Source organism: Podarcis erhardii (genome assembly GCF_964252035.2).
Source record: "Podarcis erhardii genome assembly, chromosome: 8".
Taxonomy (NCBI): Eukaryota; Metazoa; Chordata; class Lepidosauria; order Squamata; family Lacertidae; genus Podarcis; species Podarcis erhardii.
In genome coordinates this window covers 60,553,592-60,578,821 of record NC_138499.1, presented here as the reverse complement: position 1 = coordinate 60,578,821, position 25,230 = coordinate 60,553,592, and the positions used below count along the sequence as shown (strand labels likewise).

At 40.5% G+C, this 25,230-nt stretch overlaps 1 protein-coding gene across 4 annotated transcripts in view; it reads left to right on the top strand.

The window, feature by feature from the left end:
• CDKAL1 (CDKAL1 threonylcarbamoyladenosine tRNA methylthiotransferase) overlaps window positions 1–25,230 on the top strand; it is a 231,262-nt gene that overhangs the window by 58,520 nt on the left and 147,512 nt on the right. For all 4 annotated transcript variants that reach the window (XM_081873412.1, XM_081873411.1, XM_081873413.1 and 1 more), the window contains 2 exons: window positions 14,329–14,425; window positions 16,595–16,643. In XM_081873412.1, coding sequence (XP_081729538.1) covers window positions 14,329–14,425; window positions 16,595–16,643 — 146 coding nt within the window. The remainder of the gene's footprint in view (window positions 1–14,328; window positions 14,426–16,594; window positions 16,644–25,230) is intronic.

Here is a 25,230-nt window from a genome sequence, read left to right as displayed (position 1 = left end):
GCAATTGTAAAAACACAACAGTAAAACTGTTGAATCTTACTACAATGAGACAAATAAAGGCTAAAATAGTCTCATACTACCATTGGACACATATTCTAATTATTTGACCCGACTGCCACCTTACATCTTATTTCCCAAATGCCTTTAAAAATGGATATTGTAAGATCTTTCTTTAAAATCAATGGGTCTTGTGTCACTTTCTGCAAAATTGAATTCCATAAATAGGGGGCCACTGCAGAAAAGGCCCTGTTCCTTGTGCTCCTTCAGACAAAAAACCCCCACAACTTTTATTGGCGGAGACTTTACTTATATCCTAAGTCTTAAGATTTGTGTAGTCTGGTACATCAGGGTGAATAACCTTTTTCATCCTGGGGGAAGGCCAGATGGAAAGGTGTGCAGAGTAATGAATGATGATTGGTCTCTTCATATATACACCCCTTCCTCTCTTTCTGTTTTCCATCCACAATACAAAAAATAAAATAAAAAATGGAATAGTTACATCTTGTAATTACTATCAAAAGGTAACACACATTTCCTCTTTACATATTTGTAAGCATCTATGTAAGATCCATTGTCAGCTTGGAGTTTTTCTGTTTATATGTACACCGCTCTCCGTCTTCCATACGGACAACCCAAGAGGCATTACTGGAATTCAAGGACACATTCCAGCCTGTCAAAAATATTTGTAGCAGGAAGCAGAGCCAGTGAGAGGCGTCATCTGTGGAGAGAGGGCTGTGTGGCCTGAGGAGAGTTCCATGGGCAAGATAGAGAGGCCCCAGGGCTTTAGGTTTTCCATTCCTGTGTAACTGATCCATAAGGTAACCTAGTCCCAAACTGTTTAGGGCTTTAACGGTTATCATCAGCACTTTGAGTCAAGCCTGGAAACGCACTGGCAACCAGCGCAACTGGTGCAGTAACATTGTGATACTATCTGACCATCTGGCCCAGGCCAAAAGTCAGGCAGCTGAATTCTGTGCTAGCAGTAGTTTCTGAGCTATCTTCAATGGCAGTCCTAATAAGAATCATAACAGCCTTCTAGTTTCTGTCACCAGAATCATCACTAAATGTCTGTGGTGGGGAGGGTGTCAGATTTGCAAAAGCAAAGTTAGCATTTTTCTCTTACCCAAAGGGTCAGGTTTGTAAGGATGATGAAGTCTATATTTCAGGCAGGGTTGCTAGCTAAGCACCCTCAGATTCCATGAGTTGAAAGTAGGGCCGGGCGATAAATCACTATATCATCCAAAACTGGGTTGAAGTCCATATTGTAATATTGGTTTTATAATTTTTGGCCTAGCAATATATCACAAATCCTGGGGTGTGTGCGTGCGCACTATGCAAAAATCACAATGTGGGAAAAACGGTGAAGCCAGGCAATACCTCTACATAGCTCCATCCTTATTTCAGACATTGTGATATAGTGCGATGTTTAGCTAGTGATAAATCGTGATGTTGAAAACCAGATATTGCCAAGCCCTAGTTGAAAACAGACACACATAATGCCAAGGAGAAATAGAAAAAAGTTGTGATTGTCCTGCATTTCCCATACAGAACACATTGTTTCGCTGTACAGATTTCAAGAAATGCAAACAACCTCGCTTACTCATTCAATGTGACAATAATAATGGAACGGTGATAAACTACTTCTACTCTCTAGCTTTATCATGATGTGAGGATTTAAAAAACTAATTGAAACATTAGCTTTTTATCTTTCTTATCTGTTGCCCTCTTCCAAGATTATGTTCTGCTTGCTGTGATTGGCTGTGGTCACGACTTTGCTTTGAAACACTAGCTTTTACATAGATCTGTACATGCAAGGTGTGTGTCATAAAGATGTTCTAGGCCATCTGTTGATGGAAGAATGTTCCCAATGAACCACCTGGTGTTTCAGCAAGGATTTGTTCCAGATAAGCCCTGGTTTACTTAATAAACAATAATATTGAGAGAGGCGGGGAGGAGGAGTGAATTCAAGAGGTCAAAGTTTTCCCTCTTGTTACATAATGTCGAATAATACCATTCAGATCATCATTACTTTCCTTTTTGCGGCTTATCTATCATTAAAGCAATTTTCTTTTCACTTTGCAAATTGAAGATGATGAGTAATGTTAAACAAAAGGAATCGCACAATGATTGGTATAATGTTCTGTGCAGTATATGATTTAATTTGGAGCTTCAGATAGCCACCTGCTGTACTTTTGTCTGTGCGGCAATCTGGCAGGAGAGGCTCTGCTGTTTTGGATCTCTCTTTATTTGTCGTGTCTTTGGAACCATCTGACTCGGCTGTGAACTGCAATGATGAAGTGCTTAGCTACTGGGTGTTTATACAAATAAAACCAGGATTTTTTCCACAATCATAAAATGCTTTTAGCGTGTTGATACAACATTTTAACTTTATCAGAAGCCAGCCTGTCTTGTTATCTAAATCACTAAAGTAAAATAGAAAAGGATCCTGTTACCGTTGGGGACTGTGATTACCGATCAGGTTTTAGCAGTTGCTTGTTCCATTTTAAGTAGGTGATTGGATGGCTGCACCTGTAGTTAGGTTAGAAAAAGGGAACTCTGCAGCCAAATGTGGTCCTTTGTATTCAAGAATATTACTGTATTGGCCTGAATGTAAGCCTCACTTTTTTCCAAAATCCGACTTTGAAAAGTTAAAGTGTGGCTTAAATTCTCAACCTTACAAAAATTGGCTTTTACAATATCGCTGCTGAAACAGACATACAGTAAAACGGAACGGGTGTGAGTGCCTGTGGAATTTTAAGGGAGTGGCTTATATTCAGGCATTGTCTTTTATATTCAGGTATTGTCTTTTAAAGGTGTTGGCTTTAAAACTGAATTTTAAAGGTGTTGCTTATATACGGGTGCTGCTTATATTTGGGTCAATATGGCATGTCCACAGCAAGATACTTTGGGCCCCGGCTTTCTGGATGCAACCAGCATAGAATACAAGGGCTCAGTGAGCCAGTTAGAGCCAGTTCCAACATTCATTCAATCATTCATTAAATTTGTATACCGCGCTTCATCTGTAGATCTCAGGGATGTTCACAGCATAAAAATACACGATAAAAACACAAAACACACAATAAAAGCAAGAACAAGGACAAAATAAACCAATCACCACCTCCACTTGTAGGGAGTGGCAGTCTTCCAACAGAGTATCTCACATTTTAAAATGAATTCAGATATTAAAGGACCAGCTGACAGAGAAGTAAAAGTGTCAGTATTAAATCAGGTTTCCCATGAAATAACATTTTGATAAGAGGAATAAATCAAGACTGGAACCTGGTCAGTTGTGGATAACACAGGAATCAAACATAGGTCTGTCTAGCTCAGTATTATTGACACTGAGCACTGAATGAGCACTTGCAAAGTCTCGTCTTGTATTTCCAACAACAGTCGACTTCCCTGTGGGATAAGCAAGTTGGGCGCATGGCTGCCCTGTGACATGCCAGTATTGATGCCACATAGACTTCTGAGTAGGCCAGGAGCAAAGGTGCAAGGCACATATCCACAGGCCCAGCATTAGAGCAGCCTTTCTTCTCCCTGTCGCTACCTTTTTTGGCTGCATATAGAGATAGAAGCTTAAAGTGAATGGGGAGGAATGAGTGTCAGAAGTGGGGTTTAATGAAGGATCAAGTGTTTGAGCTTCCCTGTGGTCATACCAGCTACCGTGTGCCTGCATGTGTCTGCCTGAATTTGACTTTGTCTGTTGTGCATGTGGCACATGTGCAAGAGTGTGAGTGACTGCACCACTTTCTAGTCACATTGAAACTAACGGGGTGATCAAGACCGCAGATTGAAAATGGTTACCCCCGCCTCCGCCAGTCAAGGCCTAACTCCAGAAATCTCTGCTTTCTACAGAATGTCTAGTACTAGAGGAGCCAGCTCTCCTTTTTAGCTGATCACTTCATTACAACTAAGGAGAAGCTGTGTATATGGTGGTGGCAATAGGGAAAGAAGAATACATATATATGTTGTTGATTAACTCTTTTGAGAATTGGAATAATAACTAATTGGAATAGGAGTATTGGTTTGGTGTAGGGATCAAGGACAGCTACAAACACAGAAATTAGAGAACAAGTAGCTGTCTGCCTATATCATCTTCATAGAAATGTCTCAAAGGTACAAGCATGGAAGACAGCATCACTGGCAGAATACATGGGTATATTATCTATCGGGAGTATTCTCGCTCCTTGGAGGCAAAGTGGTTGATGTATGATCAGACCTTTGGAATGTGAACTGCATTCAACTACACTCTCCCATGGGACAGGTAGCATTGTGAGTTATTGTTCAAAAGGATGGCTTGCAGTCAGGAAGATAGTCTTTTTAATGCTGGTTCTTAGCTCTGCTTCTTCCTTTTCACTTTCTAGCTGTATAGGGGGAAGTGGAACACAACAATACACATTGGAATGATACAGGTAGCTCTTCAAAATATTGTTGCAATAAGCAGAGGGGCACAATAACTCTTGTGCCCCTCTGCTTCTAGTTTTGACTCAGTCAGCATTGTACTACTGTTGTACACTTTTGCTTTGCTATTTTTTATGCTATAATACTATTAGTATTTAAATTGCTTCACTATTGGTATATGGGATGTTGATCTAAAAGTGTCCAGGCAAAATCCATGCTATAGGGACCACTAGAATGATTATCTAATGCCCTCTGAGATTTAGAATAGTTGCATTCCTTCAGTATAATAATTTTGAAAGAATTAAGGAACTTGCTGCTGCATTGCTAGAGAATATTAATAATAACAGATTGGAATATTTTTTGTTTGAAATAGGTGGATTATAATGTAGGCCTTGCTGGCATTGTATATTAACACTGTATATTTTTAGGCAGGAAAAAATCTGGATACTTTAGAAGCAAAAAACTTTCAACATCACAGTACTTTTTTCTAAAACATACAAATATCCCTAAAAATCATAAGAATATTGAAAGGTTTATATAATATGATGTGCTACTATTTAGGTATTTACGGTCGTGCCTTGACAGTTGGAACAGCTTAGTTCCCAAACATTTTGGCTCCTGAACGTTGCAAACCTGGAAGTGACTGTTCTGGTTTGCGAACTACAGTGGTACCTCGGGTTACAGATGCTTCAGGTTACAGACTCTTAAGAACAGTTTCAGGTTAAGAATGGACCTCCAGAACGAATTAAGTTCTTAACCTGAGGTACCACTGTATTTTTGGATGCCAAATGTCCAACGGGGCTTCCGCAGCTTCTGATTGGCTGCAGGATCTTTGGTTTTTGAACATTTTGGAAGTCAAGCGGACTTCTGGAATGGATTCCATTTGACTCCCAAGGTACGACTGTATTTATTTATTTAACTTATATTCCCTCCAAGGAGCTGAAGGTGGCACACATGGTTCTCCTCTTCCTCATTTAATCCCTACGACAACCCTGTGAGGTAGGTTAGGCTGAGAGGCAGTGACTGGCCCAAGGTCATCCAGTGAGCTTCATGACTGACTGAAGATTTGAACTTGGTTTCCCAGGTTGTAGTCTGGCACTCTAACCACCCACAATTTTCTTCCTAATATTTGTATTATCATTATGTACAGTATGTGCAGTGTTTATTAAAATTATGGTAGTTGAAGGCTTTATTCACTCTCAAGTACTTGTCCCACTGAATTCACTTAATTTTTAAAGCAGTAATGTTTTCTTTCAAAAGAATGGGGAAAGGATTGATGTCATTGTTCTGTTTCTCAGCACATGGGTCAACTGTAGGCCAGCACTGCTCTGACGGTTTTGAGAATACACCAGAGAGTGTTAACCTATGGCTTAGTATCCTTGTTTTGCTAGAAATGACTGAATTCTGCCTTGATTCTCCTGTCCAAGTAACTCCCTTAAGTGCACTGGCATTATGCTTCAGCTTCCATCTTTGCTTGCAAAATGGATCACTACAGAAAAGTCACCTATTCCAGCCGATACTTGGTGAGTGCACAAAGTTGTTGCTGGAATTCTAGGTGAAAAATGCCATTTTTCACAACAAAGCCATTAGCTTCCAATCAAGCTTTTCTCAGTGCTAGGGCATAGCAGATCTGGTCAGCTGGAAAAGTACATAGTCAAGGTCAGAGTGGGGTCTTGGTGGAGGGCAGCAAATTAAGGTCAGTGGGGCCAGAGCCAGGTGTATAGATAGTCAGACCAGATAGAAGTCTGGGGCCATAACCGAGATCAGAGAGCCTGAGGCAAATATGTCAAGGTTGGGTTGAAATTGAAATAATGGACCTAACTTAGTCATGTTCCTTATTTTCAATTTCAATATTAATTACTTTACTCTTGAGTAAAACTTAGCTGAATGCCATCCACTATATACAATAATTGTAAATTCAATCAAGTGTAACCAAGGGTCCCAAGTAGTATCTTGGGTGAAATTAGATGGATTAGAGAACATGGATCAGATCTGTTCTCCCTTCCTAATTATGTTCTCCTTACCAAGGAATGTAAGCACTGAGGCTTATTCTCTCTCTCTTTCTCTCACAGTGTATCACTAAAAGAAGAGTGTATATTTTTATTCTCATGAAAATTATTCCTCATATCACTGTTTGTGTTTCAGCCAAAATACATGTTAACCTCTAAGAATTGTACATGTTGTTCTTTCTAAGGCAAGGTCAAAGAGGAAGTCTTTTTATTGGGATCCATGTTTATTTTTCATGCCTTGTTCATCAACCATAAAAACCATATCTGTGTTTGGATACCTACTGATTTCTTTCACTCCTTCCTGAATTACTAGAGAATTTGCATTGAAAACTCATGCATAATATTTGCACCACTGCCTCTGAAACATTTTTATTGATTTTACAGTGTGCGGCTTTTTACTTCTTTGCTTCATACTGTGGTTTGATAAAAATGATTGTCACATTTCATTTACCTTAATTAACTCATTTCTTTCAGTAGGCCCAGTATACCTCTGAATATAGTTAAGCAAACTTTGAAAGTAATCTTATTATTACTTCCAGGAATGTGTTCCAGCATTTGGTGGTTTAAAAAAATGTATAAGAAGTTTTACCAGTCCATTTGAGTAATTAAAATCTCCAGTGATTAAAGTCTGGCCCCTTTCCAGGCCTGTTAACCCACTTCCTGATTCAGTTTTTCCACCTGCCCTCTAGGTCTCTAGTAATGACTTTGCATCACCTTGACAACTTTTGTTATCCTTTACTTGATGCTGCCTTGTGAAGATGTATTATGTGATACCTGCACCATGTTTTGCTCTAGGAACTATGGTTTCAGCTTTGTTTTGATCTACCTTGTGTTTGGCATTTGCTGCTTTGACCTCTTTTCCCTGGGTTTCTGGGGGTGTTTCCTGTTGTTATTCTGTCTCTCACAGCTACAATAAACCTACCATTAAAATTATGGACTGGTCATTTCTTCGTCAGGGGGCAAATGGGCAAATTTAGCAGGGGATGAAATACTTTCCTCCCTCACTGTAGGTCATCTAGCCAGCTTCCCACTCTGTTGTGAGATAAACTCTCTTTATGTTCAAGTCATAGCAATTCTTTCTAAACATGCTTCTATACATATAAAATACCATATACAGATTTTATGCAGATACTCATTTTCCTTTGTCCTCAGAATTGATGTGTAGGTCCCTTTCTGTATAGTGCCCCCATATCAAAAGCCACAGACTCCTTGGGCTGTGAGGTTGACATTGAGGGAGACTTGATAAAGCAACACCACCCCAGCCTTGTGAATTCTGAGATGATACATTAATTTGAAAATGCTGTTCTACACTAGAAACCATACATCTGAGTTGCTCTTTAAAGGAGTCCTATTTGGCTGCTCTTATTGATCCTTCATTACCTCCCCACTCGACCTGGAATTTAATAGTGGAACTAGCTATCAGTATCTGGTTGCATAGCAGCTATTAACATCTCATTAGCTGTGTTCCATCTCAAGCAGGAAAATGAAAGAAAAATATGGATTGCAGCCCCTTTTCAAGGAAGATGTAAACAATCATGTTTTCTTCTTTGAGAGAGAATAAATTCTGTATAGTATTATATAATATTTAAATTAGACTGGGGGGGGAATCACAAGCTTTAATAAATCAGTATTATCAATATATTTGTTTTTAATTAAACTACATAGCCTTGGGTTGTTCATTGACAGCAGATGGCAATATTGCTCTGCTAGGACCACTTGGTTTATGGGACCTTCCATAGTTCCAGTTACAGATAGGTAGCCGTGTTGGTCTGCCATAGTCAAAACAAAACAAAGGTGCTACTGGAAGGAATTTTGTTTTGGTTTATGGGAGAAAGCTTCAAAACTGTGTCTTGAGTGGCATTCCTGGATCTGGACTGCATCAAATTATAAGGGAGATTTAGTGTAATCAGCATATCCTAAATCTAGCTTTGTATAATAATAGATGATGGTGTATCAACTCTGATAATTAATACTGGTTTGTCCTTAATGTTTGGGTGAATTTGAGGTCCACCAAAACTACATTGGCAAAAGTCCACCCTGACTCACTCAGGGCTCAGCTGAGGCTGGAGTAAATCTCGAAAAAGGGGAGTGGCAGGATGAAACAGGGGCAGACTTACTCCTATTCCAAACTCTGTTCAGCTCAGTCACATGGTCTAGCAACCCAGTGGAAGTTACACCACCCTTTTTGTCAGTGTATGTCAAAACATGGTTTTGAAGTTTTGTTTTTCTTCTGCCTGGCTTGTTGAGATTCAGCCAGCAATAGCTCCACTCTTGAACAGTTTGGAACAGGCGTGAGTTACATTGTGTAACTTATTCTGGCTTCCTGTAGTTTGTATTGCTCTTCCCACCGATTGATAGTGTGAGTTTAGCTGTCCAAGGAATCAATATTAGCTTGCGTATGAGTGTAGGTGATGCACATATATCATTGATGCACAGTGTTAAAGGATATATTCTGTACTGTGTACTGGAGGAGAAGGGATACTTGCTTTAAGATGGCAGCAGGTACCTGCTGGTTTTGGTAATGAGATGTGATTAAAATTATAATTCTGCTGCCAGGTAAATCAGTGGCATCTTTTTAATAGATCAACATATTTTAGTCAACTAATGTAACAGTCTATTAATCTAATGGAATACCTGACTGCATGTTTCAATTCTTATTTTAGTTAAAACTAGGGCAGAATTAATTGTGAAACAGAAAATGACAGCTCAGTGGTAGTGCTGCATATCTTGAACACAGATAGAGGTCCTGCTTCACTCCTCTCACCAGTGGTTATGATTATGCCTGAAAGAAACCGTGATCTGAGGCCAAGACTTCACAGAGGGGGAAATCCCTATGTAAGGGTTTTCACTTGCGCAACAGGGCTTTCTTTCTCTCCTCCTACAATTTGCCCCCCAAATTGTTTCTAAGGTGGTCAGGAGAACCCTTAGAAGAGCACACCAGGAGAGGAGGGGATTGCTTTCTTTCTTAACCCAATATGCTTGCACAGATAGAACGCTTGTAATGTTGTGATGTTAAATTCCATTAACACTTTTTTCACTAGCGTTATACATTGGTAAGGAAAGGTTAAGTGTATATGGGTGTGTTCCTCTGAATTCAATGGCATAATAGACTTGGGTATTTGACTATTTAATATCCTGTTTCTTTGTACTTGAAAGATTTGTAGTGGGAGAGAAATGAACAGAAAGATTGTGTTTGTGACTGAAATCCAGCTGCCTTTCATATTAGACCACAGAATTGTTTAAAAGGGCATTGCAAACAATACCATGTTCAGATGAAGCAACAGCGGATGTTACAGTAAGCAGCAGCATGTCGCTTTCTGCAACAACACATGGCTTAATCCATGTGTTTAACCTTTTGAGTAAACGGCCGAGATAAAAGCACCTTGGAAAGATTTGAATTAGCATAAAAATATGTTAATGTGTTTATTTATTACCCGCCCTTCACCCTAAGGTCCCAGGGCAGGTTACAACAATTCAAACAGTTTAAAGCAACCTACAGTCACAGAAATAGGTTGGTCCTAAAAGCATACATCTCGGTTATCAGAAGCCAGGGTAAAGTGGTATACAGGTATGTGTTTGCAGTGGATGAAAAGCCCATTGACAGTCTGCATGAGAGGAGCGGTTTGTGCTGAGCAAGAGATATTCTGAAGAAGCAGCGCATTAGCTATAGGGCTGGAGCTGTAAAGGAGCATCCTCAAGCAGCACTTTCTAGGTTCTTGTGATGAGGGCTAGAGTATAGGGAGGAAAGTTCCCTAATAGCGAAGTGAAGCATACAGTTGCTTAGAGCCATCAGGTAATAGGAGAGTTTGCTAGACGCAAAATGCTTCTGCAAGGTTAGTGGCTGCATCAATCACAGTGGATCTCAGCTTTGCAATATTTCCTTTATTAAACCTAAATTTGTACTGTAGAAATTCCTTCTTCTCCCAGTCCATTGGAACTCATGGACTGCCTCTCCCTGTATCTACCACTTTTTCAAGAGTTGAAGAACACACTTCAATCAGACTGGTCGGGAGGGAGAGAATTGTTTGAAAAAGTGTGCTGCATTTTGGTTGGTACCCTGGTTGTGGAACTCTCTCACTTTTGAAATTTGCCTGACTCCCACCCTTTCTTTTTCATTTAATGCCAACTTAAAACATGGTTACTTAGCCAAGGCTTTAGCAGTCTTTAAAATGCAGCAGGAATTTTTAGAAGTTCTGCAGTTTCGTAATTGATTAAATTGTGAACTTTATCTGCTTTTACCTGTGGGTGGATTGTTGTTTGAAATAAAGCTTTGATTGTCCCTATCCTGAGATCCTAAGGTGGACTGCAAATAAATAAATAAACATACAGCCACATGAGCAAAACCAACCATGTATGTTCCCCCTAATGTTTCTAAAAACCTGTACATCCATACATTCCACGTTGCTACAGCAGTGTTTAAAGGGCACATTCCTTTGCAAATATTTCATGTTAGTAATACATAGGCTTGATGACAAGCACGTGAATTGGGCCATTTAATGCAAGTGCCAATAAATATCCTTTCCCCCTCGTCTGTTCTTTCTTCATACTAAGTGGTCCTTTAAATAACACCTATTTTTCTATAATTGTTGTGAGATTTTCATTCAGCTTATCCCATATTTATGGTATTTGTATAATGCAGTTCAGACAGACCTGCTTTCTCAGATATAGTCCCTCATAAGCCCCCCGTGGTGGCAGCTCACTGAGGTGTTTCTTCGTTTTCCATCGTAATGTAGCCCACTGCATGCAAAGCGTTTTCATAGGTTCAGTGGAACCTCTCCCTATGTGCAGACAATGGTAGGGGCAATTGGGAGACTGTATGTACCTTCCATATCCCAGTTAATCTCTCTTCGTTGTCCTTATGGAAATCCTTTGCTTGTGTGCACTCTTTGCTAACGGGACTGGATTATTCTTCTTGCTATTTATGGCCTTGCAGGCAGATATTATGTACCAGCATTAAAATAACTCAACATGTGTTTTAACCATTCTACATATTACTTTTTCCAGCACACCAAGCTTTTTAAAGAAAATTGGTCTAATTAAACTTCTGTGCTGTGAGATTTGATAAATCAAGTTTAAGTTGAAGTATATTTTCTTGGAGAAAAATTGTTCTGAGCCAATTAAAGTGTAATTTCAAGGTAAAGTTCATTTAACTGTAAAGTGGGAATGTTTCTGGAAATGGAAATGTATTTATTTATGCTAAATGCACCCCCCACACTCCCTATAGCATTAAAATTTCTGAAGGTTAAAGATATTTGTTGTAGTAGTATTCTAGATGTAGCTAGCTTTCTAAAGAAGAAATAATGTGAAGGCTTTTGTTAAATTCAGCAAAGCTCATTAGAGAGTATTAAAAAGATTACATTGAATGTTTGCTCATATCTAAACAGCAGAATTCAAAATATGACTGCTCTTCTGTTTAGTGTGAAGTTAAAGCTGAGAAATATATAAAAGTCTATGTAAATTTCAGCTTAAGGGTAAATTAAGCCAATATTTGATGTGCGGTTCTAAATAACAGTCCCCCAGTTCCTATCTACGTTTCATGAAGATTTTGCAAAAAATGACAAAGTTATTAAATAACGTTACCATACCAAATAATATGTCAAAAATATTTATGTGTTTTTCTGCTGAGACCAGCAGAGTTTTACCTTTGCTATCCTTGCAGATATTTGAGTAGACGGATCTGTACATGTTCATTCTACAATGTAGAGATAGCAGCTAGTGGTGGTGTATGATTATAAGAAACTGGTCATGTTGCTTTGCCATTAAATATTGGACCAAATATGTCAAAATACCTGAATATATACCTGAATATATTTTCATACTTTCGTGTGTTTTTTTAATAAATAAAGTTAAAAAAGCAAACCTACAAGGTTTCCTTAAACTTCATATATGGTGGTAAAAAATCCTCTCTTTTACTTGCTGTCGTTTTCTTTAGTACTATACCAGTCCCATTATCTAATCTCCTTAATGCTGATATTATGGATGCACAGGCAAAGCATACTGCTGGATACTGTTTCAGTATTCACAGTTTAACATTTAGTATCATCTGTTGAAATACTGTGTGGTTTGTTGTGCCCTCGTTGATGGCTCATGCATAGACACTGTTTTGTAAATGCCACTCCAGTAGAATTCCATTCGAATTGCCACCAGCAATGTTTTCACAAGATGTCCACCAACGTAACTGCTATGGCATGACCAAACATGAAAAATGCCTATTAGGTTTTCTTGCAGGAGGTAGCAATGTATCACTGGGTGGGGCTCAGAGGACTGGCATGCACATTTCCTTGGCACTGGAGGTCTGAGTTTGCAGCACTATGCTAATGCAGTTAATATAGCAATGCTTTTTTATATATTACCCAAACTAATATTTTCTTCATGATGACTGGAGAAAATACCATAAATCAGGGTAGGGAACCTGAGGCTTTCCAACTGTTGTCAGACTTTAATTCCTGGCTAGTATGGTCTATTGCCAGTGACTATTTATTTCATTTACAATCTGTTAGAAAAACTTACATACCGACTTTTATGTAAGCATCAAGATACAATAAAATTTCCACAGATGTAAACTAAAACAGCAAACTGGTTTCATGCACCCTGTGTTGCCAGGCAGCTGTAGCCAGGAATGGCAAGCTCTGCCAGAGGAAGAGGAGGACCCTAAGAAGGGCGCAGGGGAGACAGTTTGAATTGTGATCTGGATGCAGCTTCTTCCCCAGGGTCATTGGATGTCCCATTTGGGGAGGGGGAAACAGTCAAACCAGTTTCACCATGCCTCCAGGGAGTGAGGCACCTATAGTAGCCAGCTGGCCAATCTGCAGAGCTGGCCAGATCAGAAGCAGCCAAAGTGTTGGACTTGAGTCCTGTTGCCAAGGGCACACTGCCATCAATGCAGACTCAGCCCTCCGCCCTCCAACTAGAGTGCCCGCTTGCAAGCAGACCTGTGCAAATTATGGGTTCTACGCCTCTAAAAGTATAGGAGGAGGAGCAGGTCAGGTGTTGGGATGTCTTTGCTTATGCCTTGTGATGAATCATGGATTCTGCTGTTGTGCCTTTTGAACCTTGTAACGTAATTCTGGGCTGATGCAGAGATGGCTTGCCGATGTTGTCAACAAAACTTTTGGGATATCCTAGCCAAGAGTCTTGAGTCAGGATAACAGGGAAACAGTCAGCAGAAAATACGTTCAGGTCCACTGAATGCCTGCCTGAATAAAAATGATATCGATTTCTTGTGGAAGCAAGCTACTGCATAGGCTTACTGAAGATGAGCGCCGCACCCCATAGTCAAGGACTGGACTTAATCATCCAGGGGTCCTTTACCTTTTACAGGAGCACTTGGGGGAGATTCTTCCACAACACAGATACTACAATTGAAAATGGTTCCTTCCTTTTTGCCACCTAATGAGTAAAAGCAGATTGTGGCACAACCAAGAGAGACTCATCAAAAGATCGCAGGTGATGAGTTGTACCCCACCATCATCTAGAGCAGTGTTTCTCAAGCTTGGGTCTCCAGCTGTTTTTGGACTACAGTTCCCATCATCCCTGATGACTGGTCCTGCTAGCTAGGGATGATGGGAGTTGTAGTCCAAAAACAGCTGGAGACCCAAGCTTGGGAAACACTGATCTAGAGGACTACAGGTTCCCCATCCCTGTCATAAATTGTATCTGAGTACAGGAAGGTGATCTATTGACTACATATCACATCAGGCCAAGCTTTGCCGTTACATCTTACAACTATGCTACTACAGTTTTTGGTAGATAGTAAATGCTGTAGCTGGGGTATGCTAAGCTACAGCATGAAATTGGTGCATTTTTGTAAGCTTCTTCAGTAAATGCTACTTAAGATATTAAGTAATGCAATGAAATATGAAGGTTGCTGCGCCATTCAAGGAAAATAATATTTGCTTTTAAAAATGCCTTTTAGGAAAGCACAAGAAGAAAAAAAGAAAGTTGTTCTAGCTGGATGTGTTCCACAAGCCCAGCCTCGACAAGACTACCTACAAGGCCTGAGTATCATTGGGGTAAGGATGTAGCATTGTTAAAACCTAAGCCTCAAACTTTAACTCAAGAGCTTTAATAATGTAACAATATTGAGGTTTCGTGTGCCAGTGTAATATCACTGGTTTTGGCTTACTTGCGCCTCTAGTGAACAAAGGCAGGAGTAGCTAACAGGAAATAAGCTGGCCCTTCTTCAGTTTTCTCTCCTGCCTCAACGAAGCAGTCACAACCCTCTAGAGCAGATTTTGGGGTGGCAAACTTGTGGCATCAGTAATGCACCTCCAAAACATGACTTCAGAAGGACTTGTACACCTATATGTGCTTGCAAGTCAGGCACAAGCATACTCATTCACTTCTAGGGTTCTTTATATACCTGTAACTACTTCTAACTAAGGCAAATACAGAAATAAAACATTCTGAAAGTGCCATTTTTGCTAGCGTTTGAGGCAAGGAGAAAAGGCAGTAGAATATATATGATCACTAAGCTGATCCTGACAAACTGAACAGAACTAGTGGCAGACCTGTTATCAGCATCAGCTTCAATTAATATAATGAGCATTTTACATAAAGTTAAATGAAGCATACTACCCAAAGGGGTTTAACAAACAAACCCAGAGAGAAAACAAATACATGAAACTGTAGTAGAAGCTGACCTGAAAATTTGGAACTAGAGGCTGGGAGTTATATATAGTGGAGAAAACAATTAAAAGTGTGTGTGTGTGTGGTTGTGTTATGTTATGGCATGTTTGTATACCTCTTTTTGGCCCAAATATCCCCAGAACGATGAACAGCATATTAATAAAAAAGAAATATGCAACACTGGTACAATAAATACAGGCAATGACCATTATAGGGGCATCCAATTGACGCGCCATCGCTGATGCATGGGTCCTTTTGGACCCAGAAGAAGGCAGAATGGGGTGTGCTTATGCACACTCTGCTGATGCATGTGGGGGCCAGGAAAAGTGTACCTGCACAACATAAATATAAAACACAATATAAAACTGCAAAATCGCAAAATATTCATCAATCACCCTGGGCATGTATTCAGAATACCGGTTAATTTCTGTGGCAAAGAAACAGAAAAAAAACATGGATCAAGCTACTCCTCTCTCCCACCTAGGAGTACAAACCTCCCTCTCACCTCTTACTTGGGGGGACAGATTCCACCAACAAGCTCTCATCCTGAGGCAGAAAACGCTTCTTACATTGCAGTCAGCCAACCAGCAGACAAAATTATCATTAACGCCACATTATAATAAATAGAGCCTTGAGAGGAAATGGGAGAAATCTTACAAACCTGGCATACATCACCCATTGCCCACCTGTCTTCCAATCAGGGGGAGCAAGATACACAGCAGCAGCCTCCCATCTTCTTTCAGCAGGTAATAAACATCCCAAGTAACACTGCAATATTATATAAGAACGTAGCTAAGGGGTTGGTGGAGAGATCAGGTCAACAAGCTAAAACTCAAAAAAGAGGTGACCCTGAAGTGTGTGTGCATTGTGCGCTCTCTCTCGCTCTGTGTGTGTGTGTGTGTGTATTCGTGTACATGTACACCATACCTGTCTTCATTGCTAGAATTGGAATTATACAAGCCAATTGTGCAAGGGAAGTGGTGGTGTTGGATTTTCTGGGCATCTGTAGGTGTTTGCTTGTGGGTTACTGATCTGAGGAATTTGCTACAGGAGAGGCAGGTAGGAGTGTAAGTCTGAATTTGTAGCCAGATTTGGTGTCCCATCCTGTTTTTTATCCAGATCTGCTATTAATCCCATCAGACCAAGCGACTTTGCTACTCATGCATTAATATATCAGTTTGCTGCTTTGTATAAATGCTCCTTGTCTTAGTGGTCTGAAACTTGCACCCGTCTTCTCTTTGGATTCAGTTATTTCTGTGACAAGTAAAGGTGGTACCTCAGTTTCTTTATTATTATGAAATAAGTTGCTGTACACCGGCCTTTACCTTGGATAATTGCTAAAGGAGTGCTATAGCTAGCTTGTGGCATTAGGATTTGTTTCCCCACCCACTTGCGCAGGAGTAAAATGTTGTCTTTCCTATATTACAAGCAGAAATATAATACAGATTCAGCAAAATGTATGTTTCTTCTCTATGTGAATTAAATGCCTAGAGAATGAGAACCGTCCAAAAATCATCAGAATATCCACATTGTAATTTTTAAAATCTTTGCAGGTTCAGCAGATAGATCGTGTCGTAGAAGTTGTTGAGGAGACGATCAAAGGTAAGCTTTTCACCTGAAATGATTGTGTCTTCATTCTTTCCAGTGCTCATTACTGACTTTGAACACATAGACCCCATAAGCAGCCTTACTGCTGAAATATATCATGTATGTACTGTAAATAATGACTGGACTGTAAACATATGCTGAATATATTAGAAAAACCTGTAGAAAACTTAGCCATATCAATATAGAAATGCACAATTTTAGATCTTTGGTCATTCTCTTCCCCACCCTTCCCCGCCCCTCGGTGCTTCTTTTACTACTATTTCATGATATGGGCATTGGCCAATATGACTTACTTCACAATCTGATCATGAGTACCGTATTTTTCGCCCTATAGGACGCACTTTCCCCCCTCCAAAAATGAAGGGGAAATATTGTGTGCATCCTATGGGGCGAGTGCAGGCTTTGGCTGAAGCCTGGAGAGCGAGAGGGGTCGGTGCACTGACCCCTCTCGCTCTCCAGGCTTCAGGAAACTATCCGCAAGCCTGTGGAGCCTGGCGGGAACTCTGCGGGCTCCGAAGGCTTGTGGATAGCTGCCTGCAGCTCGAAGCCCAGGGAGCGCGGCACTGTGCACCCCGGGCTTAGGGCAGCTATCCGCAAGCCTGCAGAGCCCGGCGGGAGTTCCCACCGGGCGCCGCAGGCTTGCGGATAGCTGCCCTAAGCCTGGGGTGCACAGCGGGCTACAGCGCCGTGCTCCCCGGGCTTCGGATAGCAGCAAGCTCCGGGAGCGATGGTGAGGTTGAGCACTCCCGGACCCGTTCTGGGGGCTGGGGTTGGGGGAAGCTCGGGCTTCCCCTGCCCCCAGCCCTGCAAGCTCCAGGAGCAATGGCGAGGTTCAGCGCAACCTGGCCTTCGCTCCCGGACCCCCAGCCCCGAGGCTAAAAACAAAGCCAAGACAGCTAGCCTTCCCGCTGGCTGTCATGGTTTCTTTGCTCTTTGGGGCTTGGGGGGAATTTTTTTTTCTTTATTTCCCTCTCCCCCCCCCAAAAAAAGTGCGCCCTATGGGCCGGTGCACCCTATAGGGCGAAAAATACGGTACATGTCCAGTAGAAGAAAAGCTATATTTGTGTTTAGTATTTAAGATATTTGGGGAAGGGAACTGCATTCTTTTTTGTAAAGTTCCATGCTCACTGAATCCTCAATGATCATTGAAATAATGATTCTATAGATTATTTTTTTATTCACTCTTGCCTAACAATTTACAGTCCCATACAGAGTATCATTCTGAGAATCTCAGCACTTTTATACTGCCACGTTTGTTTGTTTATTTTTATTATTTATTCCACGTGTTGCATTTTACAAAAAGAGTCCCATAGTGTCTTAACAAGATAAAATACAACCAATAAAAACAAAGCCAGAAAATTTGAAGCAGTTTATGATACTAATGCCTAAAATGCTTGTCTGATGACATAATAATAGCAAGCCTACCCACCCTGCTCAAAGATGACCCGGCTTAGAGCCGGCTCTAGAGGCTGGCTTAGCTACCCAAGGCGTAAGTGAATAAAAAGGTGTTAGCCTAATGCCTAAAAACTGATTGTGCCAGGTGCGTTTCCCTGATGAGGTCATTCTTCAGATGGGGCCACCACTAAAAAGGTTTGTTCTCATGTGGCTACCTTCTGCTATTCTCTCAGGTGAGGCATATAAAGAAGAGACTGATGAAGACATGATAATGAAGCATAATAGAGAATGTAATTTTGATTCTGCCCTTGTTGCCAGTGCCGTCATGGCAACACTGGGGATATCTGGTCCTGTGAGGTCCACAAGATTGGAGGTCCTGTGAGGGCATTTGCTTCATGCCACAAGAGAGTGCTCAATTGTTGTTTGTTGACACAAAATTATGTCAGATCCTTTTGACTTTAATACTGCAAACACTATCAGGCTTAAATATTTTAAATCAAATTAATTAGCTTCCTGCAGGAAAATCAAATGCCATCATGCATATAAAGTGCACCCCTATGGGATTAAGGGGAAACTAGACTTTGTGACTAAAACTGTTGCAGTCTAGAGTATTTCACAAAACATTTTGTGAAATGGGTCACTGGACAGGATTGTTGAAAACAAGTCAAAGGAAATAACTTCAATGATGTTGGACTTTTCAGACTTCATATACGCTTTCTAAGTTTCAGTCACATTAATGTGTCTAGTAATATGGTCTATCTGTTCCTAGTTTAAATATTAACTAATGTTTGCTAACTGCTAGCTACCAGCCTATTTTATTATTGTTGATTGCTTAAAGTTTTGTGATTTGTGTGTGTGTTGTATAGCCTAATGAATAATGCTTTTACTGGCATGGTGTTTGTTAGCAGTTTGTTTGTTTCAATATTTATGTAATGGCTTTCATAATATTTTTTTCAGGGTGGTTAAGAGTAGAAGTATCAAAGTGCTCTCTCACATTCTCTGTGGGCTGTTTTCCGCAATACATTTTTTTAACAGTGAGATCACTGTCCTTTGAAAAAAGCATGTACAATCAATGTGTGAAGAAGCACGTATATATTTTGTCACGTGTGCATGTGTTGAAAACCTATGTCTTATTTCAGCATTCTGTTGCATGTGCATGTAGCAAAATAGTCATATAATTTCTTCACACTCAATGTTTTAAAATCACTGTGGATATTTCTTCCTATATGGTAGTGAAATCCAAGTAGTAAAAACCCATCAGTCACTCATGTGTGCATTCAGTTAACTTGTTACTTCCTACTTCCATTTCTACTCCAGAATATGGAAGGATGCTCTCCTTTTAAACTTTCTATAGCCATGGTAAATTAAATAAAACTAGTAAATTAAGCTTTAAAATAAAACGCTAACATCTTTGAAACATAATAATAGAACTGGCATTGAAACGAAACACTTAGCTGGAGAAGAGAGGAAGATAACGTTGTAGATAGCTTGTGGAAATCTGGTCGGCCGTACAAATAGAAAAAGTAGACATTGTCATAGTGGGTATTACTGGAGGTAGTGTTATTAATGGGAGAGTTTTATATAAAGGATATTGGTGGAATGGGAGGACAAATGATGTGCTCCCACCTATCCAAAAAACGTTAGCAAAAGAGATGGAAAGGATAGTGGGTAACTTTGAATTAATGGTGTGAATATTCAAACTCCAATTCCGGATCAAAAAAGAGGGTGTTACATATGTGTTTAGTTGGAGCACTGGGAAACTATAGTTAATTAGAGACTTCCCGGTTTAATTACAGCTAGTGGAAGGGGAGGACCAAAGGAGTTGTGTTCATCGGTAAAAGTTTTCATAGCTTGTCTTTTTAAATCTAGACATTCTCACCATATCACAGCCATAGTGTGGGCAGCCAATGACACGCTCTGTGTAGCCTTTCTTGTTGATGTTCATTAGTCACATGAAAAATATTAAATACAATATTTATTCACTATGTGAATAAGAAGAGTGGATTGCTTATTAATTGAATTAATACTAATTAATTACTGCTTAGCTTAAACAGAAAGAGGTATGCCAAACAGCATTCTGTAGTGAGAGAGGGTTTATATAGACAACCAATTTTTCCCTTTCATATTATGACAGTTGCAATACATTTTGATGGTATGAATCCAGTACTGTCTCTCACAGTATTCACCAGATTTATATTTATTTGCCTTGCTTGACAGGGGAGAGGGTTGTCATGTCTGATGGCTTTATGTTCAATATAAGCTTTATTGTTTGCCTGAGTACTTGGTTTAACCAATTTAGGCATGTTTCCCCTTGTTTTCTTCCAGTCTTTCTTTCTCAAGCTACACACTTATTTCACTTGGTCAAAGTAGGAAGTCTTTTCTCTTCTTTGAATTTTTCAGCAGATAATGAGAAATGCGCTCCCTACAATGGGTGTTTATAGCATGCTGACTTCGAGAGAGTTTCTGGCCTGACTGGTGGTGGAATGCCCAGGCATTCCATTATTTTTAATGGTCTGTTTCTTAGGGCTATTAAAATTAAAAAGTGGTGATCATGGTTATATGAAAATAGTTTTTGCTTTAGTTTGAAGTCTGTAGGCAAGCTTAATGCTAATTACTTGACTTTTTGAAATAGTTCTTACCATTTTCCCACTAATTAGTGGGTTGTCCATCTGCTTTGGCTTATTCACTGTGAGAGAAAGGAGGGAAAAAGCTTGGAGTTTACTTATATGTTACTCATCCTTCCCTTGAATTCCTCTTCACCTTGATGATGAACATTATTGAACAAAGTTGCTGCTCAGATAAAACAACTGAAAGTACAGTATCTTCAGATAAACTGTTCCACTCTTAATTTACCTAAGACTAATAGGTATAGCTGGAAAAGGAAGTTGCCCCCGCTTTCCTCTGCCTTTTCTTCCTCCTCAATGTGTGGCTATAACAATTATGTGAAGCAAGTTGCCGTCTTCCTTTAGTGCTTCTGAGTTTTGTGTAGCAAGAGGGTGCTTGGCATATTTGCATGCAGTGCGCTGTCACGAGTCCATGTGCTTCTGGTTGTAAACAGTAGCAGCAATATCAACAATGCTCTAATCTGAAATCTGATATTCAGTGCCCTTCACATGGTCATTTTGTTGTCTTTTTCTCGGGCAGCAACCAAATGTTCTGCTCTGTTTTTCGGAATAGATAATGGCTTGAATCCATGTAATATTAGTCACACTGATTGATTGCATTTTAGTTTGCTTTTTGGTCCCTCAAAACTCACAAGAGACCAATAACAAACAAGATAATCCCCGTCGGCAGACTTAGATTCTAAAAGTCACAACACATAGAAAAAATGGATTGTGAGGGAAGATGAACTAACACTTCATGTAGATGGGATCTTAACTGTGACTAACTTGCTCTGGATCCAGCTCAGTGTACAACAGTTGTAAAACACTGAAAAACATGCCATGTGTTCAGCATATCAAATGACTATGTTTTGGTTTCCCTTGAGAGTTCACTTATCTGCTGGCTTCTGAAGCTGGCAGATAGGACCTCCCTTATTCAGATGAAATGCCTTTTTAAAAGCTTTCCCTACCCAATCATGCATCATTTTAAGATTCGTAACTGTCAGAGTTGCCTCTAGGTCCCAGCTCACAGAGGACCAACGCTAGTCAGTAATAACGTATAAAAGTCTTTATTGAAGATTAGTTTCCATTTCCAAACCGCAGCGTGCAACTCTGCGTCTTAGAACCTAGACCGGCGAAGCTCCATCTGAGTCTCTGCCTCCTAGACACCAGTTTAAGACTCTAGCCTTACTCCACCTCTTCCGTTGTTCTTTCCTCCTCTGGGTCCTTCTGCCCCCTGGGGTTTCCTCCTTTCTGGACTCTTCTGACGCTGACCCCCCTGAGTCTTGCCCCTCCTTCCGGCGGGCTTTAGGACCTGGCTCCCTATCTGGGCTACCTGCTGTGCCGCTCGCCTGTACATTTGAACTTGGCGCGCGCGCCCAGCCGGTAACTTTCCTCTTGACCGTTTCCCCGCTCTCCGATGGAGGCGTGGTCAATCCTGACTCATCTCCTCTCGCTGGTGGTGAGAACACTGTTCCCGATGCCTGGGACTCCTCCCCCCCACTGCGCTCTGGTGGGGAAGCTGGTCCTGATTTCCAGCTGCTGCTCTGGGAGTCCCCGCTGGCCCCTTCCTTCTGGGGTTTCCCCCTTGGCACCCCCCTTGCCCTGGCCATCGGCGCTCCCTTCTGTGAATCTTCCGATTCGCTGGAGAGGCTCATGGAATCCCTCTGACCACTGTCACCGCCTACGCTCCCCTCGGATTCCTCCCCCTCGCTCTCCATTTCCTCCCTCTCCTGTGCCTCTGCTCCTGAGCCCCTGACAGTAACATAACTTTTTCTTACTTACACTTGATTTCGCTACAAAAGAGATCACAGATAACAGCATTACAAAAGGAACTCAGTATGTTAGCTTTCGAAAATAGCTTTTTTATTTTTTAAAGGGAAGGATTCTATTTATCTGCAGCTTTCTGGAGCTCTGTAAAAATATGTATTGATAGTTAGGTTAGGAAGCTGGAGCATGGAATTTCTGCCTCTACTAGGCTTCCAGTAGGCCATGCCCCTAAAACTCTTCAAAATATCATTAATTAACCAGTCCAACTCTGAACTGGATCCAAACATGCAGAGCAATCCTAATAGGATCTGGGGAAGTGCAGAGGGGTAGAGACTCTAATGCATGTAATGTTATGCTGAATCCTGCCAGTCACAAGGAAGGAGACAGGAACTGTGCTCCTTGACGAATCCCTGGAGCTTTGGATCTCATAGATTAGGGTTTTCTGTGTATTAGCATAGCAGAAAAGCTGGTAGCAGCTTTCAGGGCACAGCTTTGGGCCTACATGTTATCCTAATGCCCACAGCCATCACCATCAGGGGGTTAGGATTGTACCTTTAGTCAGGTTTAATAGTAGACTCAAATCAACAGGAATAATCATTAAGCCCTGTCAGCTTTCAGTGTGTCTAGACTAAGCTTGCCAAAGTCTGGATCCAACCCACTGTATTGAAATGGACTGAACTAGGCGTTCTTATATTTCCTTTAACTCGCATTCCCACAGGCCACAATCCAGCACAGATGTAGGTAAGCACAGAGCTTATAGAATCACACCACTGTAAAGTTGGAAGGGACTCCGAGGTTCATCTGGTCCAACCTCTTCAATGCAGCATTTTCAACTAATGCATTCATGACTGATGGCCACCCAACCTCTGCTTAAAAACCTCCAATGAAGCAGAGTTCACCACCTTCCAAGGGAGTCTTTTCCATTATCTGACAGCTCTTACTGTCAGAAAGCTCTTTTTGATGTCTAGCTGGATTTAATTTACCTGAATTTTAAAGTAGTATGCATATTGTTAAATCCAAGAATACTTAAAGAACAAAAGTATGGGCAAATAATTGTCTCATCAGTTGGCGATATTGCTGTTATTAGTGCGATACAGTGGAAATAAATAATTGAGTGAATGCTGTTAGCAGAGTCCATGTATTACTGAAATCACAGTAGGTTATAATGGAATTCTTGGCATTTGCTGGTATGAAAGTAACAGGCCTTTTCTAGATGCTATTGAACTTTTTGACATCTATGATAGGTGTAATACTCTTAACATAAAATGGTGTTTTACCTCTTAATTAAACTGAATTTTTGACTAAAAGTTTTACTTGACAACTCTGAAAAGGCTGGCTTGCCAATTGATTTTTTTGGTACATCAGTGGAAGATTTCAGTGCGCTACTGCCATGATACTATTACATTTGTCTTGACTCACAAATGTAAACAATGGTGGTGTGGCCCTTTATAAGGCAAGTTAGGTGGCAGTTGCTTTGTGGAGCAACCTGGTCGCATAAAAGAGCTAGCCATGCAGTTCTTACAGTGTTCAGTTCCAGTAATTTTAGCAGTAGAGTGTTGTATTTTTTTTTAATGGTGATTGCTGGTAGGAACAGCTTGGTGAAAACAATTTGCCACCCCGAACAACCTCTGCACAGTTGCATTATAAGCAGTAGGAGCATAGAACAGATTCATATGTATCTTGAACCAAAGTGGGCCACTTCAGACAGATTTAAAACTTGTCCAGGGTGAAGTGGGATCTCTCTGACGTGCCCAAAGTTGAAGCAGGGACCTCCAAAACAGTTTGGGACAACTAAAGGAATCAGATGTTTCAAAAGTGCTGCAGACAGTGTGCCTTCAAAAAATGAAGACCTGGTCTGAACAAAGACATTGGATTCTTATCTCATTATACATGACAAAGCCATTTTTCACCATCTCACCCCTTGCTTTTTCCTGTAAGACCTATTGCAGTCGTTAAGAGTCGTCAACAGGCTCATCACAGCTATCTGCCAATCACCCATTCCCACCACCCTTCTGAGTAATACCCCTCCCCACCTTCTCACTATATAGAAGGGTCTGGTGACTTCTGTTTCAGTGTATCTGAAGAAGTGTGCATGCACACGAAAGCTCATACCTAGAACTAACTTAGTTGGTCTTTAAGGTGCTACTGGAAGGATTTTTTTTAATTTTGTTTTGACTATGGCAGACCAACACGGCTACCTATCTGTAACTTCAAAAAATGAGACATTTCTCCCTCATCTTATCATTTTATAAGGAAAATAACAGGATGAGGAAAGGTGGTGAAGGGAAAGTTCTTTAGAGACTGAGAGATCTATCTTCTAAAAAGAGGGAATGATTTTACCAGGGCTCTCCAGTCACAATGTTCTTTGCTAGTTTTACTAGTTCTTCTAGTAGTGCTTGCTTGGAAAATGCTGGACTTTCATATCCTTCTGCTTCTGTCCCACATACCCACTCCTTTCAAATCAGCTTTGACCTTAGTTGAGCCGTACAAAAACCTAAAGCTCTATTTAAATTTTAAGTCCCTAAGATTCTGTTATCATCATTTTGAAATTTTGTGGACTCTTTTCCCAGAGGCAGCCCTGTGTTATTTTTATAATAAAATTATTGCCCATTAAAACCACAGAGCAGGTAGCGAAACCCTTTAAATACCCCCTCCCCCAAATCAATGTTAAATATACATAGTAGGAAAATTCCTGGTCCTATTTATCAGTATTTTGGCAGGTTCCTTATCAAGGAAAATCTCTCATGTATACTTTTTTTTCCCTCACAGCCTCCAAACTATGTAGGAAAATCACTGCATTTATCCTTTTGAAACTT